The 16,041-nt window shown below is 43.2% G+C and overlaps 1 protein-coding gene across 1 annotated transcript in view; it reads right to left on the reverse strand.

The window, feature by feature from the left end:
* AFG2A (AFG2 AAA ATPase homolog A) overlaps nucleotides 1–16,041 on the reverse strand; it is a 198,245-nt gene that overhangs the window by 34,631 nt on the left and 147,573 nt on the right. Inside the window, exon 15 of the mRNA XM_054563420.1 lies at nucleotides 9,159–9,323. Within this exon, the coding sequence (XP_054419395.1) occupies nucleotides 9,159–9,323 (165 nt within the window). The remainder of the gene's footprint in view (nucleotides 1–9,158; nucleotides 9,324–16,041) is intronic.

Consider the following 16,041-nt stretch of genomic DNA (forward strand, 5'->3'; position numbering starts at 1 on the left):
TAAGAACAACTGAACAACTACACTGCAATTCTGAACAACCATTTTATAGAGTTTGGTGACATTCTAATAGAACTGAGAATTACTGTCATTTCGGGACGTCACCATCAAACACTCATGACAAAACATGCAGTGCTTTGTCCTCAGCATTAGATGTCTGAGCCCCACCGAAACGCCTGGGTTTGACTTGAGCCTAAATGGAAGGGCACTGCCATTAAGGAGCTCGCTCCACAGGCAGTCGCTCCGGGGGGACAGAACCCCCAGCTCTTGGAAGCTGCTGGGTTCACCGCTTCTCTTCTATTTAATTAACAAAACTCAGGTTAGGAGAGAAAGAAGTAAGTTATACACAAGGAACTAGAAGTTACCTCAACAAATATGCTGGGATAGGGATATGAGGTAGACGGTTTGAAAAAAAAATAAAAAGACAACTTTATACACTTGAAAGTAAAAAATAGTATAAATCTTTAACAAGGAAAAAAATAAAAATAGGTCTTACAGATGTTTATAAATATAAACCAGCTGAAAAAAATGCTGCATGTAACTATGAAATATGGTTCAAATTTAAAGAACACACCACTAAAACTAAAAACATGACACACACATAAAATGCTCATTATGAGTATTCGTAAAATTTAAGGCAATAAAATATAGAAAAACTGAAAAATTTTTAATATTAGAAATCAATTAAATGGGATATAATTTGTTGGTTATAAAAATATTACAGAAACGATTTATCGGGCACTGGCCATGAATTGTGCCCTCTGCCCCGAACAACAGCTCGGGGAGGTGGGGCCGCCCTCAGACGAGAGCCGGTCACCAGTTAGCAAGCGGACAAACCGGGCACTTGGATTTACTCTTTCTCATTCCGTAACCCATTTGCTTTTCTGACGCAGCTTCACCTAGTACAAAATGTTCTCAAAAGAAGAAACAGTTTTCACATATGTTGATGGCATACTTTTTGTATACAGATATTACTATTATAAGAAATTAGCCTTTTATCTCTTCATATATATAACCCAACAATGACACTCCACCAGAATCTGTATGACAGAATTAACAGCATACTTTGCATATCATTTTTATAATCATAAGCTCCTCCAAAGCTGGCAGAACCCCCAAATTTGTTACTCTTTTCAAGATGAAGCGGCACAGATTAAATATTTGGGCAAAAATTCTGGAGAACCAGTATGAGTCAACAGAGAGCCTGAGAATTAGGGGAGGAGACACCAGGCGGGTTGTTGAAATGCCCAGGTGGGCATGCCCCCTGGTCTGAGTAGCTCTTCAGAGCCACGGATGGAGCCCGGGGAGCGGGCTTGGGGAGCAGGTCATCAGTAGGTCTGGACTAACGCGCTACCTTGCTGGGCAGCTTCCCGACAAAGGCTGCAGGACGTGGTTGTGAAAGGCTGTATGGAGTTCGCTGCCAGGTTCTCATTCAACATCCACTTCCTTTCTGACTAATGCTTCTTGTAATCTGACAGTGGCTGCGAGCGCCTGGCAAGGAGTCAGAGCTGCAGGTACAGCAGCACAGCGCGTTCTGGAGGATGACTTGCCTTGCTGTAAACATCCTACCGGAGGCAGCCCTCAGGTGAGCTGACTTAAGGCTCTCTTATTGCCAATTTAAGTAGGAGTTGAAATTTGGAAAGATGTAGAATATTTACACCTCTGTAAACTGGAAGTTTTAAAAACTGTAACTTAAACATTATAACTTGAAACTTTTACTTACTGCCTAACAGAGTTCAGGGAAAAACTGGGCTGTTGCATATTTCTACTTTATAACATTTTTTTTTTATTTCAGTGCCTCCAGAATCATAGATATTGAACTTGACTAGGTGTTTCGTTGAAGAGCAAAAAAACCCTATAGGCCTTAGACGAAAAAAAAAAAAAATTCCCTGGGCCTGGAATTCTGTGAACAGGTAAAACTTTCTTTTCTGTTGAGTGGACGACTGTTAAAGCCTGCTAAGGAGAACTGTGTTAAAACCTGAGTTCTGTGCACTGTCAGTCCTTCCAGGTCCCCAGCCCTCTGATGCCATGGTTCAGATCCCTGGGCCACAGTGACAAGCATGACAGACACTGTTCAAGACCCCAAGACCCAAGGTTCCTGAGCAGCATCATAAAGAAACATCACCGTATTATATGTCCGGGGGCCTGCCCTAAGGGACAATAAATCAAACCCATGACAGGCGTACAGCCATACAATCTCTAGACCTAGGAAGGGTCACATAGACTACCTCCCCACGCCTCATCTCAGTGTTAGAACTGAGCCCTAGAGGTAACGGACGTGACCAAGCAGATACTGCAGTGAATGGCCAAGCTGGGACTATGGTCCAGGTCTAGGTTTTTACTGAACTTCTCGAGCTAGTAGGAGACTGTAAACTAGTGGAAAAGAGGAACGGGGGCGGGTTGAGGGCTGGCTTAAAAGGTACAAGTATCTGCTTTAGTGTGTTTGGGTTTTTGCTCTGAAGGATGAATCGTAATTCATTGACAACAGGGCAGCCATATTTTAGCCACGCAGGGTCAAAGAGATAAGGTATTCACCACAGGAGCTTTTACTCAAAGTTACAAGTGCTAATACGGCTCAGAGAACATAATCCACCGGACCATACCTGGCCATTCACGGCAGATGCTGTACCTCACGGCTGGTTTAATGTGGTACTGCTGCACAAAGACATATTTAATATTCCTAATTTATGCCTGCTCATTCACAAAACATTTTTGTCTAAGGGCTCAGGAGGCAAATCTTAAAGTCAAAGAAACTTGTTTATCTACTTAAGATTAAAATCTAAATTTGTTTATTCAAAGAATATATACCAATTTCATATGCAGTATTGTGCTAGGCACCGAGGGATATTTAAAAGTGGATAAGCCCCAGATGAGACAGCTTTGTAGAGGGGAAGTGTGTGCGTATACAGGGGTGCCCAGCTGAGGGGTGCAAAAGGACTTCCTGAAATAGAGACTTTCATGGAAGCTCATGTTCTGCTGGACAAGGCTTTTTTGTCCCAGCAGAGAGCTGTCACCAAGTGGCGTGAAGACATACCTTTTCATAGGTCGCATAAAGATGCTCAGTAGGCCAACCAGTGGTGGCTTTGGCAGAAATCTGACAGCAACATTCCTTATCAAAATTTTCAATGGTTCTCCATTGCTCAAAGGACAAAATCAAGGTCAGCTAATACCCAAAATCCTTCACATTTGTCTGAGCTACTTTTCCTGTTTTGTCACCAATTACTTCCACATGCAGACTCTTTCCATTAATATTTCAACCTTTAACTAAGTCTAGAACACCCGCTCTCTCTTATGTGTCTCTGCCTTTCTATCTGCCAGGAGCCCTGCTCCGCCTGGGGAACCCCATCCCTCCAATGCTACTCAGAGCAACGACCCCTCCTTCCACCCCAGCCGGCGTGAGCTGCCCCCTGCCCTTTCTCCCACAGTGTTGGACACATCCCTAGATGATGCTGCATGGCCACATAATAAAGGACTTAAGTTGTTTATACGTCTTTCCCTCTAAACTGCAGGTCTTATTCATAATACCTGGGAAATACAGTAAGTGAATAAAGAAAAACAGTTCCTAACTTCAAGTAGCTTACACCTTTTTTTGGAGAGATGACAACAAGTCACTAAAAATAATGGTAATGTGAGACAAGCTCATATAAAGATGGTGAAGATGTCTCATATCTACTGTTTGGCCTACTAAGGCGGAATCCACAAGAACAGCAAACCTTCCCCAAAGACCACTCAGAGGTGTCCACGGGAAGAGTTCACGAGGGTAAAGACCTTGCTTCTGGCCCTGCGTTTGTCTGGTACGGGCTGTGGGACCTCAGGCAAGCGAGTGGTTTTGCTTGGCTCTGGATCTCTTTCATGGTGTTAAGGTGCTCAAATAGATATTCTACACAAAAAGATGTTTAAAACTAGAAAATGTTACTTTAGGGAATGTTAAGACTGCCAGTTAAAAAAATCCTCACCTGAAGATATGTTTGTTGATTTGAGAGAGGAAGGAGGAGGGAAAGGGGGATACAGAAAGAGAGAGTGAGAGTGAGTGAGAGAGAGAGAGACATATTGATCAATTGTCTCCTGTATGTGCCCCAACTGGGGACTGAACTCGTAACCTAGGTATGTGCCCTGACAGGAAATGAAACCCACAACCATGTTTGGTGTAGAGAATGATGCTTCAACTAACTGGACTGGCTAGCCAGGACAGGACTGACGTTTTTGTTGGTAAAATGACTTGGAATCAATTCATAAACCTATCATTCATCCAATATTAACATCCACCGACTGAGTGTGAGACAGCGGTTGCTTTGCTAGACTCCTCAAGTACAAAACCTAGTTCCTCCACAGGAGATCTAACTGTCTGGGGAGATGAGCTGGCTGCTCATATTAAAATAACTACAAATAAAAATGTGCTAAGAGCTAAACCAGTGAAACACGAAGGAGTAGAGGAGTTCAAAGGAGAAGCTCTTTCTGGGCGGGGGGTGGTGGTGATGGTTTAATGACAAAGCAGTGATTTCAGCAGGTTATATGAACCAAGACCACCTTGAAATTCTGGTGCATAGATACAGAATTTTAGGGCGAAAGCGCAAGGAAGAGTGAAGAGATAACAAGATCCCAAATAAGAACCGCGGAGCAGCCGCTGTGGCGGTGCCGGCGCAGGATGCCACCCAAGGCCGAGGAGGGGCAGGTGAAGCCAGGAGGCCGAGTCCCGGGCGCTCTGGCTCGCCTGGAGGCAGAGCACTGTCCAGCGGCCCTCTGACGGTGCCACGCGGAGGCCACAAGGTGTCTGGCCCACTCTGGGACCTTTATTCCCCTGTATTGTTATAAGGATCCCACACAAACTATGCCAGATTCTAACACACTGACCCAGACTTAAATCGTCACGAGACTCACGCTGGAGAGTATAGGCGGCTTGAAGTGGCTGTAGTTGCTCCCTCTGTTTTTGCCAAGTGGGAGAAAAGAGAGGATGTCAGAAGAAATGGTAATCAGCAAGACAGAAAGTGGAAGCTCTCCTTTTATTAGTGATAACAGCTCCAGCCCAGAGAACAGAACCCTTCCCAAGTTAGTGAGGCACACTGGAAGGTGACTTTTTAATGTCAGTCTGGCACACAGACCTTGAGCTACAGGAAAGCATCGACAACAAAACAGAGTTCAGGGCATGACACGTCGTTTTAGTAAAATGGGGATAAATATTCGGAGACTAACTTTACATGAAGTGAAAGCTTTACAAAACTTACTGTGAAATGCATTTAACTAACAAATTGCTTTAAAAAAGACTTTCTAGAGTAGACTCATAAGTAGATTTTTATATTTTGAAGAAAAGGCTAAGCAGACTCAATTATCACTTAACTTTCAGGAAAATTATCTGCCTACGGAGGCAATGGAAACCGCATTACCCACATCAGCCAGCCCTTTGGCAGTAAAGAGAACACAGTGGGCCAGCGGGGGGGCCGGGGGGCGGTGACAATGATGACTCCCACGAAAGGACAGTGATGCCCACAAAACACTCCTTATACCAGGCATTGTTTCTTGGTGCTTTGACATTTATCTTATTTAAACTTCAAGACATTTTAGTCACACAGATATTTTACAAATGAGGAAAATGAGGTTTCAAAGAAGTCAACAACTTGCCTGAAACCACCCTGAAAGGATCTACAACACTATTAGAAATTAACTCAATTGCAACATTAAAATTCTATTTTTCCCACTTGACTGCCCCTCTTGGAAGATGAATCCTGAAATCTTGATGCAGGAGAGAAATGCTGTGAGCGCCTATGTTATTTATAAAAAGTAGGGCTGATGCCTGGCTTAGACATCTCCCCAGTCGCACTGACTGACATCCGCTCTAAAAGAAGGGCCCCGCTCAAATGCAAACATCCAACTCCCCTGTCAGCAAACCCCACACAGAGAGGAAGCGCTGCCTCTCCCTCGCCACCCTGTCCATGAGCACAGGGCATGCCGGTGATGGACCCAGCTATGGCTTTCACATGCATTTATTTGTGATTGTTGGTTTCCTGTCCCTGGGGAAGATAAAAGTTTTCCTAAAGTAACTAGGATGATGTGATAAAAGACAAATGAAAAAATGGAGTGGAATCTGCTACAAATAACTTACACAAAAATCAAAGCAACGGCAAACAACAGCTATAACTGAAAAAGACTTATTATTTCCTCCTGAGCTGAATTCCCATCTGCTTTTAAATGGCAACATGTTTTTCCATTAACTGGGAGCTACAGCCAAGATGCCAGAGACAATGAGGTCCTGGCCACAGCGGGTGGCGGGCGCAGGCGTGGTGGGAAGATGCCGCCTGCCAGCCCCCAGGGGTGCTCCCCAGTGGCCGCATAGCTCCCCTGGCTGGCGACAAACCCCCGCCCCCCCGCCCCGGGGCTCTCCTGAGGATTACTGAAGTGCTCTAGTTCTCTGGACAGACGCCCTCTCCACAGGAGACCACGGACTAACTCAGGGTGTAGGAGCTACTTCAAACACTGGGCCTATGGAAGCGTCTACAGAATGAGGTTGACCGGGCAAAGTAAAGCACAAGATGGAAAGAAAGTCCTTTTTTAAAGTACCTACCTAGCCCAATCATTCAAAGTACCACCCGTATCCTCTCCAATCCAATCATCCTCTACACTGAAATTAAAATTAAAAAACACTCACTACAGTTAAAATAAACATTTTATGTTTGTAAAAAACAGACTGTCAGCAATTCCCTCATCTCTGGCTTATCTGGCCAAATTCTAGTTCATATAGCTAATAGGGTACAATTACATAAAATTACCTTGATATAATTTTGATTAATCTACTCTCCCGTGAGGACAACTAATTGATCTGCGGTTTCATTTCTGTACCAAACATGGCCAGAAAGACACTCTCCAACTCTGAAGAAGCGGCTGTGCCCATAGCGGGGTACAGTGCCGTGGGGCTAGAGGGCTCCGCCCATCCCACACGAGAACGAAGGTCTGTTTTCCCTAAATGTAATTTTGAAAATCTTTTCTTTTCTCCAGTTTAATAAGTATTTGCTAACCATGGGCCATGCAGCTGGCTCTCTGCTGAAGGGTAAGGCCTTAGCCCGGGCAGGAAGCCCATCAATTTTGTCAGCAGTGAGGCAGCGCCTGGCAGGAGTCTGGTGAGCGAGGCTCTGGCTTTGAATTTGTTTCACCACTGAAACTAAAACCTAAACTGATTTTGGTCTCAACGTCACAGCCCCATTTTCATTTTGATGGAGAGGGGGGAAAAAGATGAGATCTTGTATTTTATCTGAAGCTAAATTTTATCTTACATTTCCTGTTTATTAATTTTAAGAGTTTAAAAAAATGATAATAGTTCTCAAACAATAGGGCACCCTCCCTCAAAAAAGACCCCCCAAATATGACACAAACCTGTCTTGTCCAAGTTGAAAACCCTAGAACTAGTAAGATACAGCTCTGGAATCATTTCTACGAAGCTGTAGTAATATACTGATGATAATCAGGGCCACCGTGGGACACCCTGCCCCTACCCCAGCATTATGGGACACAAAAGATGTAATCCAAGGATGAACGCAATTTTCTGCTACTTTCCCTGTGACTATTTTAGAAGATCAGATATAAATATTGATCAGGAACGCACGTGCCTGCACCTCAGGCTACACGAGGCGCGCACCACGTAAGAGCCAGCAAGCAGGCGCAACCGCCAGCATTGCCGAGCTCTCGCCTCTCCGCAAGGCAGAGCCTCGCTGGCTTTGATTTTTGTTTTGCTCTTCTCTGTTACTGCCATAAATTACTTCAAAGTGAGGAAGGTACATTTATACCTTGCTAACTACTCTTCCTCCTCACTCAAGTTAAGTGAAAGATTTATGGTGTCTTCTTGCCGCTTCCTGTAGTCTGACGTATCATGCACACTATGCCAGCCCTTGGTCTCACATCAAAAAGTGAACTCCCGAAGTGCGGCAGCAGTCAGTCAACAGTAGCTACATGTTCATTTTAACGTGATGGATGGTCATGCCAAAGAGATGCTCATTAGAACTATTGTTTGACAGCACTTAAAAGTAAATGCACTTCATCTGCTTCGCAAGCTACTTTCTGCACGGCTTTCCCTTCACCCAGTGCAACGGAAAAACCTAAGGGGGGAAACCAACTCGACATAGTTCATACCTGAGGCAGGGCAATGAGCATACTTGGAATCCATTTGGTAGTTGCTATTGGCCATGACGGTGTGACAGACGAAGTTCAACCGCACGTGTAAAATGACCTATGAACTCTCCCAGTACCACTTACAATCTGTGATGTGTTCATCTCTGGGTTTTACAGAAAGAGATAAAAAGAACAGCAAGCAAAATAGAACGCACAGTCCCAGTCTGCTCGATAACTCAGAATGAAAAGAGTCTACAATATTTTGCTTTAAAAATATCAATTTCTCAGCACAAACCTGTATCAGTGGTATTCAGAAGATATTTTTGTATTGAGTTTGTCCTTTTCTTAAGAAATGCTTGTAGAAAGATGCATAATTTTAATAGAATTGTATGTTGTAAATAAAAATAGCCCAAGTAAGCAGTTGCTAAGGACAAAAGAAAATGTTTATCTGCCATACTGAAAATTTTCCGATTTTCAGAGTTCTAGCCGCTCTTGTTAAGTATATTCTCAGTAAAGGGCAGACTGTCCCCTTTACAGTTTTTATAACAGAATTTTTTTTGTTAATCCACAAGCAGACATACTTTTTCAAAATGATAAAAGATAAGAATATACTCTTTGCCAAGCCTTTTGAACTGCAGAGTGCTTTCATTATACCCTAATTTCACTTTCATGGTCTCAGTGAGAAAATGGTAGAGGTGGTTGCATGTGATTTCCATTCGATAGGTCAAGGGACCAAAGTTCAGAGAAGTGTGTATGGTTGAAAGCTGCGTACCAAGAAGCTCCAAAGAGGACTCCTGCTTCTAGTCCAGTGTTCTCGCCACTAGATCTGGCTAGTACTCTGAAAACTACATTATGAGCACTAACAGGAGCCGAGTAAGAAGAACTGAGGTGTAACAGAGGTCAGGTAAAATGCAATTTCATTTAGTGATCATCTGTCATGCAGTGCATTTCCTGTCTTGATTGTTTAATATACAATTATTTAAAACAGCTGGCATCAAGCAGACTTTTTGTTAATGGCCCCAAACCGCCGCTTTGCTCCCACCAAGATCTTTTGAAAACTTTCTTACCTCTGCTCCTGAATATGTATCCGTTTGGAGGATGAGTTCGTTCAGATCAACATCCTGACCGATTGGCATAGAGTGAAACTGCAGGTTAAATATTTCCCTCCTTGTGGCTGCATCTGGTAAAGGCACATAGATGATTCTATCGATTCTTCCAGGACGCATCAGTGCCTGGAAAGAAGATGGGGCAATGAGGGTCCACCAGGGTCAGTGCCGACGCCCACAGGAACGATGCCCAAAGCCGGGGACGCCTACAATCTCGTGGATAACCACTATTCGTGATTAGTAAACAAAACACCTGCTGGAGAGTCTACAAACTATTTTAAAGATTCAAATCAATAAACACTGTTCAGCATACTTTTGAAAATAGAAAAGCACTATTTCTGAGAGGCTTTTTGCTCCTCAGCCACTGTTAGGTCAGTAAAAGATGACTACTGTTTTTCAGGGGAATGCAAATATGACCTGCAGTCACCATAACAAAAGAGATGTTTTTGGTAACTTCCTGCAATAACTCTTAAAATATGGGATAAGCTGCTTCAGAGAGCCCTCAAAAAACACATCGACTCTTTCTAGAACTGAATGTAGTCATACACACTTTCCTCACATTTTATTGGAGGCTAATGCTTAAATTATCTTAGAGCTAATAAATACATCCATTTAGAAATATTAAGCATGCATTATATATCAGACACTGTTCTTAGTACTAGGAAATAGTAAAATCAGCTGTGATAATGGTTACATGTCTATGAACATAATACGAAAAACCACTGAATTGTATACACCCATTTAAATGGGTGAATTTTATGGTATGTGAAGTATATCTCAATTAAGCTATTAAAAGAGATCAGGGTTTAAAATGTGCACCTGCGCGTGCGTGCGTGTTGGGGGATGGCAGAAAGCCTGCGTGGGGAGGTGACTGGTGCTGTCACCCGAAGGAGCCAGCTGGAGTGCATGCCACTTGTAACAAGAAGCTCCTGGGGGGTTGTAAGTAGGAAGATGAAAAGGTAACATTTACATTTAAATTAAAGATCATTCTTGTGGGATAGTATCAAAAGGTCTAACTGACATGTAATCAAGAGTCCCAGAAGAAAAGGAAAGAGACAATGGGGCAGGAAAAAAAATCAAAAAGAGCCAAAACTTCCCCAAATTGGTAAACAAAAAAAAATTTACATGATTAAGAAGCTCAGTGACTCTCAAGTAAATACAAAGAAAACCACACCTGAACACATAAAAGTGCAGCTGCTGAAACCCAAATATAAAGAAAACAGAAGCTTGCCAGACTGAATACAGGGACAGTGGAGAGTGGAAACCGGGGAACGACATCATATATGGCATTTCGTGAAGATTTAAGAGACACTCACTTATGAACAGTGCAAAACATTTCTATATGTACCCTTTTTAGGATGAAGTATCCAGAGAGAAGATGTAATAGAAGTAAATACAGAAACCAAGGAAAAACTCAGAATTAACAACTTCTAGTTAAAAAAACAAAAGGGGGGAAAAAAAAAACACAGACCCTGAACACATACTGGGGCTGTGCATGGAGCATTTCAGAAGCTATGAAAAGAAGCAGGAAAGGAAGAGGCAAGCGGAGAGCCGTTAAGTAGCCATCCTCTTTAAACCCAGAGATACAGAAATGTAAGATCAAGAACCCGTGTTTTAACATTCCAACCTCGTAGTGTTGGAACAGTCATTCTTTTACTTATTTAAAGAGCATTCACATCTGCCATGTGCCCGGTTTGGGATCCAAAGGTAACTCTCATCCCCTGAATTCAAGGGGCTCAGTCAAGGCCTGGGGGTAAACACACAAGAACAGGAACACCGATGTGGCATCTAAAAGTGAGGCAGAGCCGCCAAGTGCCAAGCGCTGTAATTTGAGTTAGACATTCATCCTCTGAGTAGGTACTAGGACAGTCAAGGATTTTAAAGTATCTGGATGTTTAAATGGTTTGTCCAGACACACAGCTAATAAATGGTGGAGCTAGAATTTTAACCCAGTAAATTTTAACCCGTTAGACTAATTCTTTTGCCCTCCCTTTTAACCTGTATGCCGAATTACAAGTTCCATACTTGGAAGAGTCATAGAAGATTACAGAAAAGAGAAAACGTTGAAGCTGAAACTTGAACCTAGAGGTGGAGCTGGCCTGACAGCTAGAGAGAATCTGTCTCTGGGAAGGGAGGGAAGGAGGTGTGGGTCTGGGGTGAAGGCAGCCTGGAGGGTCTGGCCGGCTGTGCGCAGAAGCGCCTGGGAGCCAGGGCCATGAGGGAGCTGCAGCCAAGGTCGGAGGGCTGCGTGACACCGGATGGCCTGAGGTCCTGGCTGGACTTTGACTTTTCTCTGTGAGGCCCCATTCATTAATGGTTAGGAACTAGGAAGTTACAGCATTTTCAATTAGAACGGTCACTTTAGCAGTGATGTGGACGGGGGAGGGAGAAGGAGAATAAAACGGCTGCTATGATACTCTAAATGAGATTGTGTTGGCTTGACTTGACCGAGTAAACATTTGTTGAGTGCTTTATCTGAGCCGTTGCTGAGTTTACAGTGTGGAATACAACAATACACACCTGCCATGATATGTAGCCTACAAGCTGGCGGGAAAGTCAGACAGTAAAGACGCACAAATATATAATAAAGAAGATGGAGGAGAAATGAACATTTCAAAAGAGATATCAGAGGTATCATGAACCACACCTATTAATCATTGACTTTAATAGGCAAAAGAGATGCCTAGAATAAGTTCAAGGTTTCTTTGAAATAAATCAGAGCTGTTATGAAGGATCCATCTCTCTCCCCAATTTCCGGAACTATCTTCTCCATGAATCATGATACGTTGGTAAGTGTTTTACTGGAGTGAAACATAAAGGCTCAGCGCTGCTTTCGTTTTCAGAGGAAGGCGCTCGCATGCTTACACACACCCCTGCTGAGCATTTTAAATGGATGGCAGCCATAGGACCTGACTTCTCAAAGTGTATGTTTTAAAACCTTGGTCTGAACAAGTATTCTATGGTAATTAAATTAGATTTGAACATTGATAAAATATGAAATCACAGGTGTCACATTTCAGAATTTTTTTTTTCTTTTGAATTTCAGAAGCTTCAAAAAGGGAAGGCAGCCCTACAACTGTGGTATATGGTTGGATAAATAAGAATCATGAATGTGAAATACCAGAAATGCTTTTGAATCAGACAGACAACTAATAGTATTAATTCAGTTTATTAGTGCAACTACTAAAATAGTAAGAACACATTTTCAGTAATGCCCATGTAATATCCATGCTGGGCGCGTCCCGGAGTAGGAGTCCGCAGCGGAGCCCTAGAATTGGGGGCGGAAGGTCTGGGGTGCACAGGCAGGTTTCAGGTGAACTCCGTGGAATCGTCTGTAATTGTGTGGGGATGTTTTGTCTTCTGGGTGGTTTGAGGGGAATTTTTGTCATATGGATGTAGGCATCTCTGATTAAAAAACCACCTGCATTTTCACACACAAGGAAACTGAGGCTGACAGAGGTACAGAGACTTGCCAAGGTTTTGAATAAGTTCTCTTGAAAAGGCAGTTTCCCTGTGATTTCTTAAAAAATAAGAGTTTTTAACATAGAGGCTGTGGTATCTATGACCTTGGGACCAAAGGGTTCAAAGTACTGGGTTGGGCAAAAACTCTGTAAAGTTTTTTCTGTAAAATAAAAGACATATTTTTCATGTTCACCAATAGCTGTAGTGATATGGCTATTCTGAGCATGTTGGCTATGTCCTACTATTGGCTTCTCGTGGGTAGAGGACAGGGGTGCTGCTAAATGCCTTCCATTGAATAAGAGAGCCCCGCAGCAAACGATTATTTGGCGAAAATGCTGATAGTACCGAGAAACTTCGCAAACCACTTCTGACACATTCAGTCACAGCTCCTTCCATACACTGTACAAATCTTTTCTTGTGTTTCAGTTGCATTTTTACCTTTCTTGAAATAAATAAAGCCAATAGGCCAAAATGTTGCATATTTTCTTTCTTCTTCAATATTTAAGATGGTTGCACAAAAATTCACCCATTTTGATAAGTTTTTAAGTGCACACTGCTATGACAGCTGTTATAATACAATCTAACAAAATTGTTCCTAGTGAATTTTAAGACAACTAAGCACTGCTAAAGCCATTGTTCAGAAAAAAATGTAACCCAGTTTTTGGTCAACCCAGTATCAGGAAGCCTTGGCTTGGTTTTTCACTGAGAGCTGTCTTGCAGTGATTTTAAAATAACAGAACTTGCCATCATTCAGACTAGGTTCTTCCACCTTAATATGCCAGGACAGCATTCTTAAGGACATTCTAGGAGGGGTGTTAACTCGTTTAGGGTTCCACAGGAAGGAAAGCTCCTTTTTAAAGACCACTTTCACTGACAAGAGCAGGCCAGAAAAAGCCTCGCTGGCTGCTGGCCCAGACAACACCGCCGCCCCTGAGGAGCGCTCAGCCCTGAGCTGTCCAGGGCCTTGGGGAGAAAGCCCAGGTGCGCCCTAAGTGTTGTTCTCGCGATTTAGGTATGTCCTTTGCTGTGTTGTTCTTTCAGCGATTAGAAAGGAAGGTTTAAAATAGCCGAGAATATTTTCCCAGAAGGGTGAAAAGGAAAACTTCAATTTTATAAAGAAATAAACTAAGCTATTCATAGCTGTATCCCTGGCAACTAAACTAAGGTCTAGCACATAGTAGATGTATAGTAATTTTTTTATGAAAGAATTATGTGCATTTAGTATCTATGTCATGTTTCAGAACAAGAACTTTTTTTTCATTTGTCCCCAAACAGTGAGCTGCACACCGTGCCGGCAGGACAGCAGAATAGAGGGACCGGTTCGGCGCCGAGAGCCCAACTGCAGCCTGCCTCCTGCCTTTCCTGTGCGGTCTCGGCCTCATTTTCTTCTGCCTAGTGAGGCGTGACAGTATCTACCACACAGGGTCTGGAGGGCTATTAAGTGCAAAAGGAAGACACAGATAAAGCAAGGATTCTTTCAGATAGATTTGTATTTGAATTCTGCAAAGAGAACGACGATACTTTTGCCAAATCAAAATCTGGATCTTACCACATGCCACAACCTCACTCTGCAGCTGCCGGACAGGCTTTTTCAACATTTCCAATCGCATTATAGGTATTGAGTGACTCGGTTACTCCTGGACTCAAGGGGGTTTTTGGGGCTCTCTGTTCAAGATTCACAGAGCAGTTCCAATTCTGCAAACATCTGCTGAGTATCTCCTATGTACCAAGTACAGGATTTTAAAATGCGTTTCTGTGTGACAACATCTGAGCGTGTGTTTGTATTAACACAAACCAATCCATCAGTCCGCAGGCTCTCTGTCTAACGCCGGGCTCGCTCAGTTCTGTAACAGCCCGTGGCGCTGTGCAAGAAAGGACTTGACGCCCCTCGCAGCAGGTGTTAAGGACGATGTGCCACAGTCAATGGCAGCGCTTGATGAGGAGCACAAAAGGATGAAAAAACAATTCAACACACACACTCGCACATGCAAGTTCTTTTCCTAGAATGATATATTCTTCATCCACTTCTAATTAAAGGGGCTTTCAGGGGTCAGGGAGCTGGGTGAAAAAGGTAAAGGGGAATATAGTCAATGATATTGTGATAAGTTTGCAAGATGACAGATGAGAATTAGTGGGGTGATCACATTTATAAGGTATAGAAATGCCAAACTACTATATTGTACACCTGAAACATGTAACTATATTGTATACCAACTATACTTAAATACGAAATAAATAAATAAAAGACCCTTTCCCAAAGCCAAAACGGTATTTATCTAGAACTAATCCTAACTCTTCCTCTTATGAACAGTGAAACTATAGAAGAAAACTGAAAATACTGCAATTAATCTTTCAAATATCTCTAAAAAATTTGTTTTAAAAAGTTCTCCACAAGGTAGAAGGTGGAAGAGCAGGGGGGCTTCCTTTCACATACGGGGGGCGGGGGGGGGCAAAAGTAGGTTTACAGTTGTGAGTACATAAAAGTTTATTCTTGATTATTTATTAATGTATTATTTTCCATACGAACTGTAAACCTACTTTTGCCCCACTCTGTACATTGATTTGTATAATATCTAAATATAAATAAACTCTAGATTCTTCACAGGGGTGGAGGGTGAGGGGTAGAGGGAGCAACCTGTGCCCTGCCTGGCCCTCCAGCACCTCTCCCATTATCAGGCCTCTCCCTGCTCTGCCTGTGCTACCAGCACAGGACTCCGTGCAGCTCCCTGAAAACAGACGCCCTTCCAGTCCAGCGCCCCTGCACGAGCTCCTCCCTCCGTCTAACAGCCCCACCTGCCCCAGTGCCGAGCACTCCAGGCAGATTCTGGCGCTTCCTCCAAGTCCCGTCTGCGCAACCCAGAGGAGGATCTTCCCTCTCTATGTTACTTCTGCACACAGCTCACACATCTGCCACACGTTTACACGGCAGTATTTGTCCACGTGTCCTGATGGTCCACTGGACTGCATGGCATTCAAGGGATATCAAGTTTTCCCAATTAAGAAAAAACCCAGTTCATCAAAACATAAGGTGTTGCAGGCATCTGACTGAGGCAGGGAGAGGTCAAGCAACCTGCCAAGGTCGCACCGTGAGCGGTGGTGCCAGCGCCGGACCGCTGGATTGCTCACTCTGGAGCCTGTCCCTCCACTGTGCGCCAGAACACACCTTTCTGGATGCTCCCAAAGTAAAGCAAAGATGACACTGCAAACACAAGCCAGGGTCCTTGTTTTGTCAGTCATGAGGGCAAAGGTCATTTTTATCTGGAGCAAGAAGAGTTTTTCTTACTTTGACACGAAGAAAATTAGAGAACCACAGGATAGTGGCATCACAAAGATTTCTTCTATTCTAAACTCCTGCATTTACTGAGAAGTCTGAGGTCCAACT

Source organism: Pteronotus mesoamericanus, unplaced genomic scaffold, assembly GCF_021234165.1.
Source record: "Pteronotus mesoamericanus isolate MK-2021 breed Mesoamerican mustached bat unplaced genomic scaffold, CSHL_Meso_final contig_163, whole genome shotgun sequence".
In the NCBI taxonomy this organism is placed as follows: Eukaryota; Metazoa; Chordata; class Mammalia; order Chiroptera; family Mormoopidae; genus Pteronotus; species Pteronotus mesoamericanus.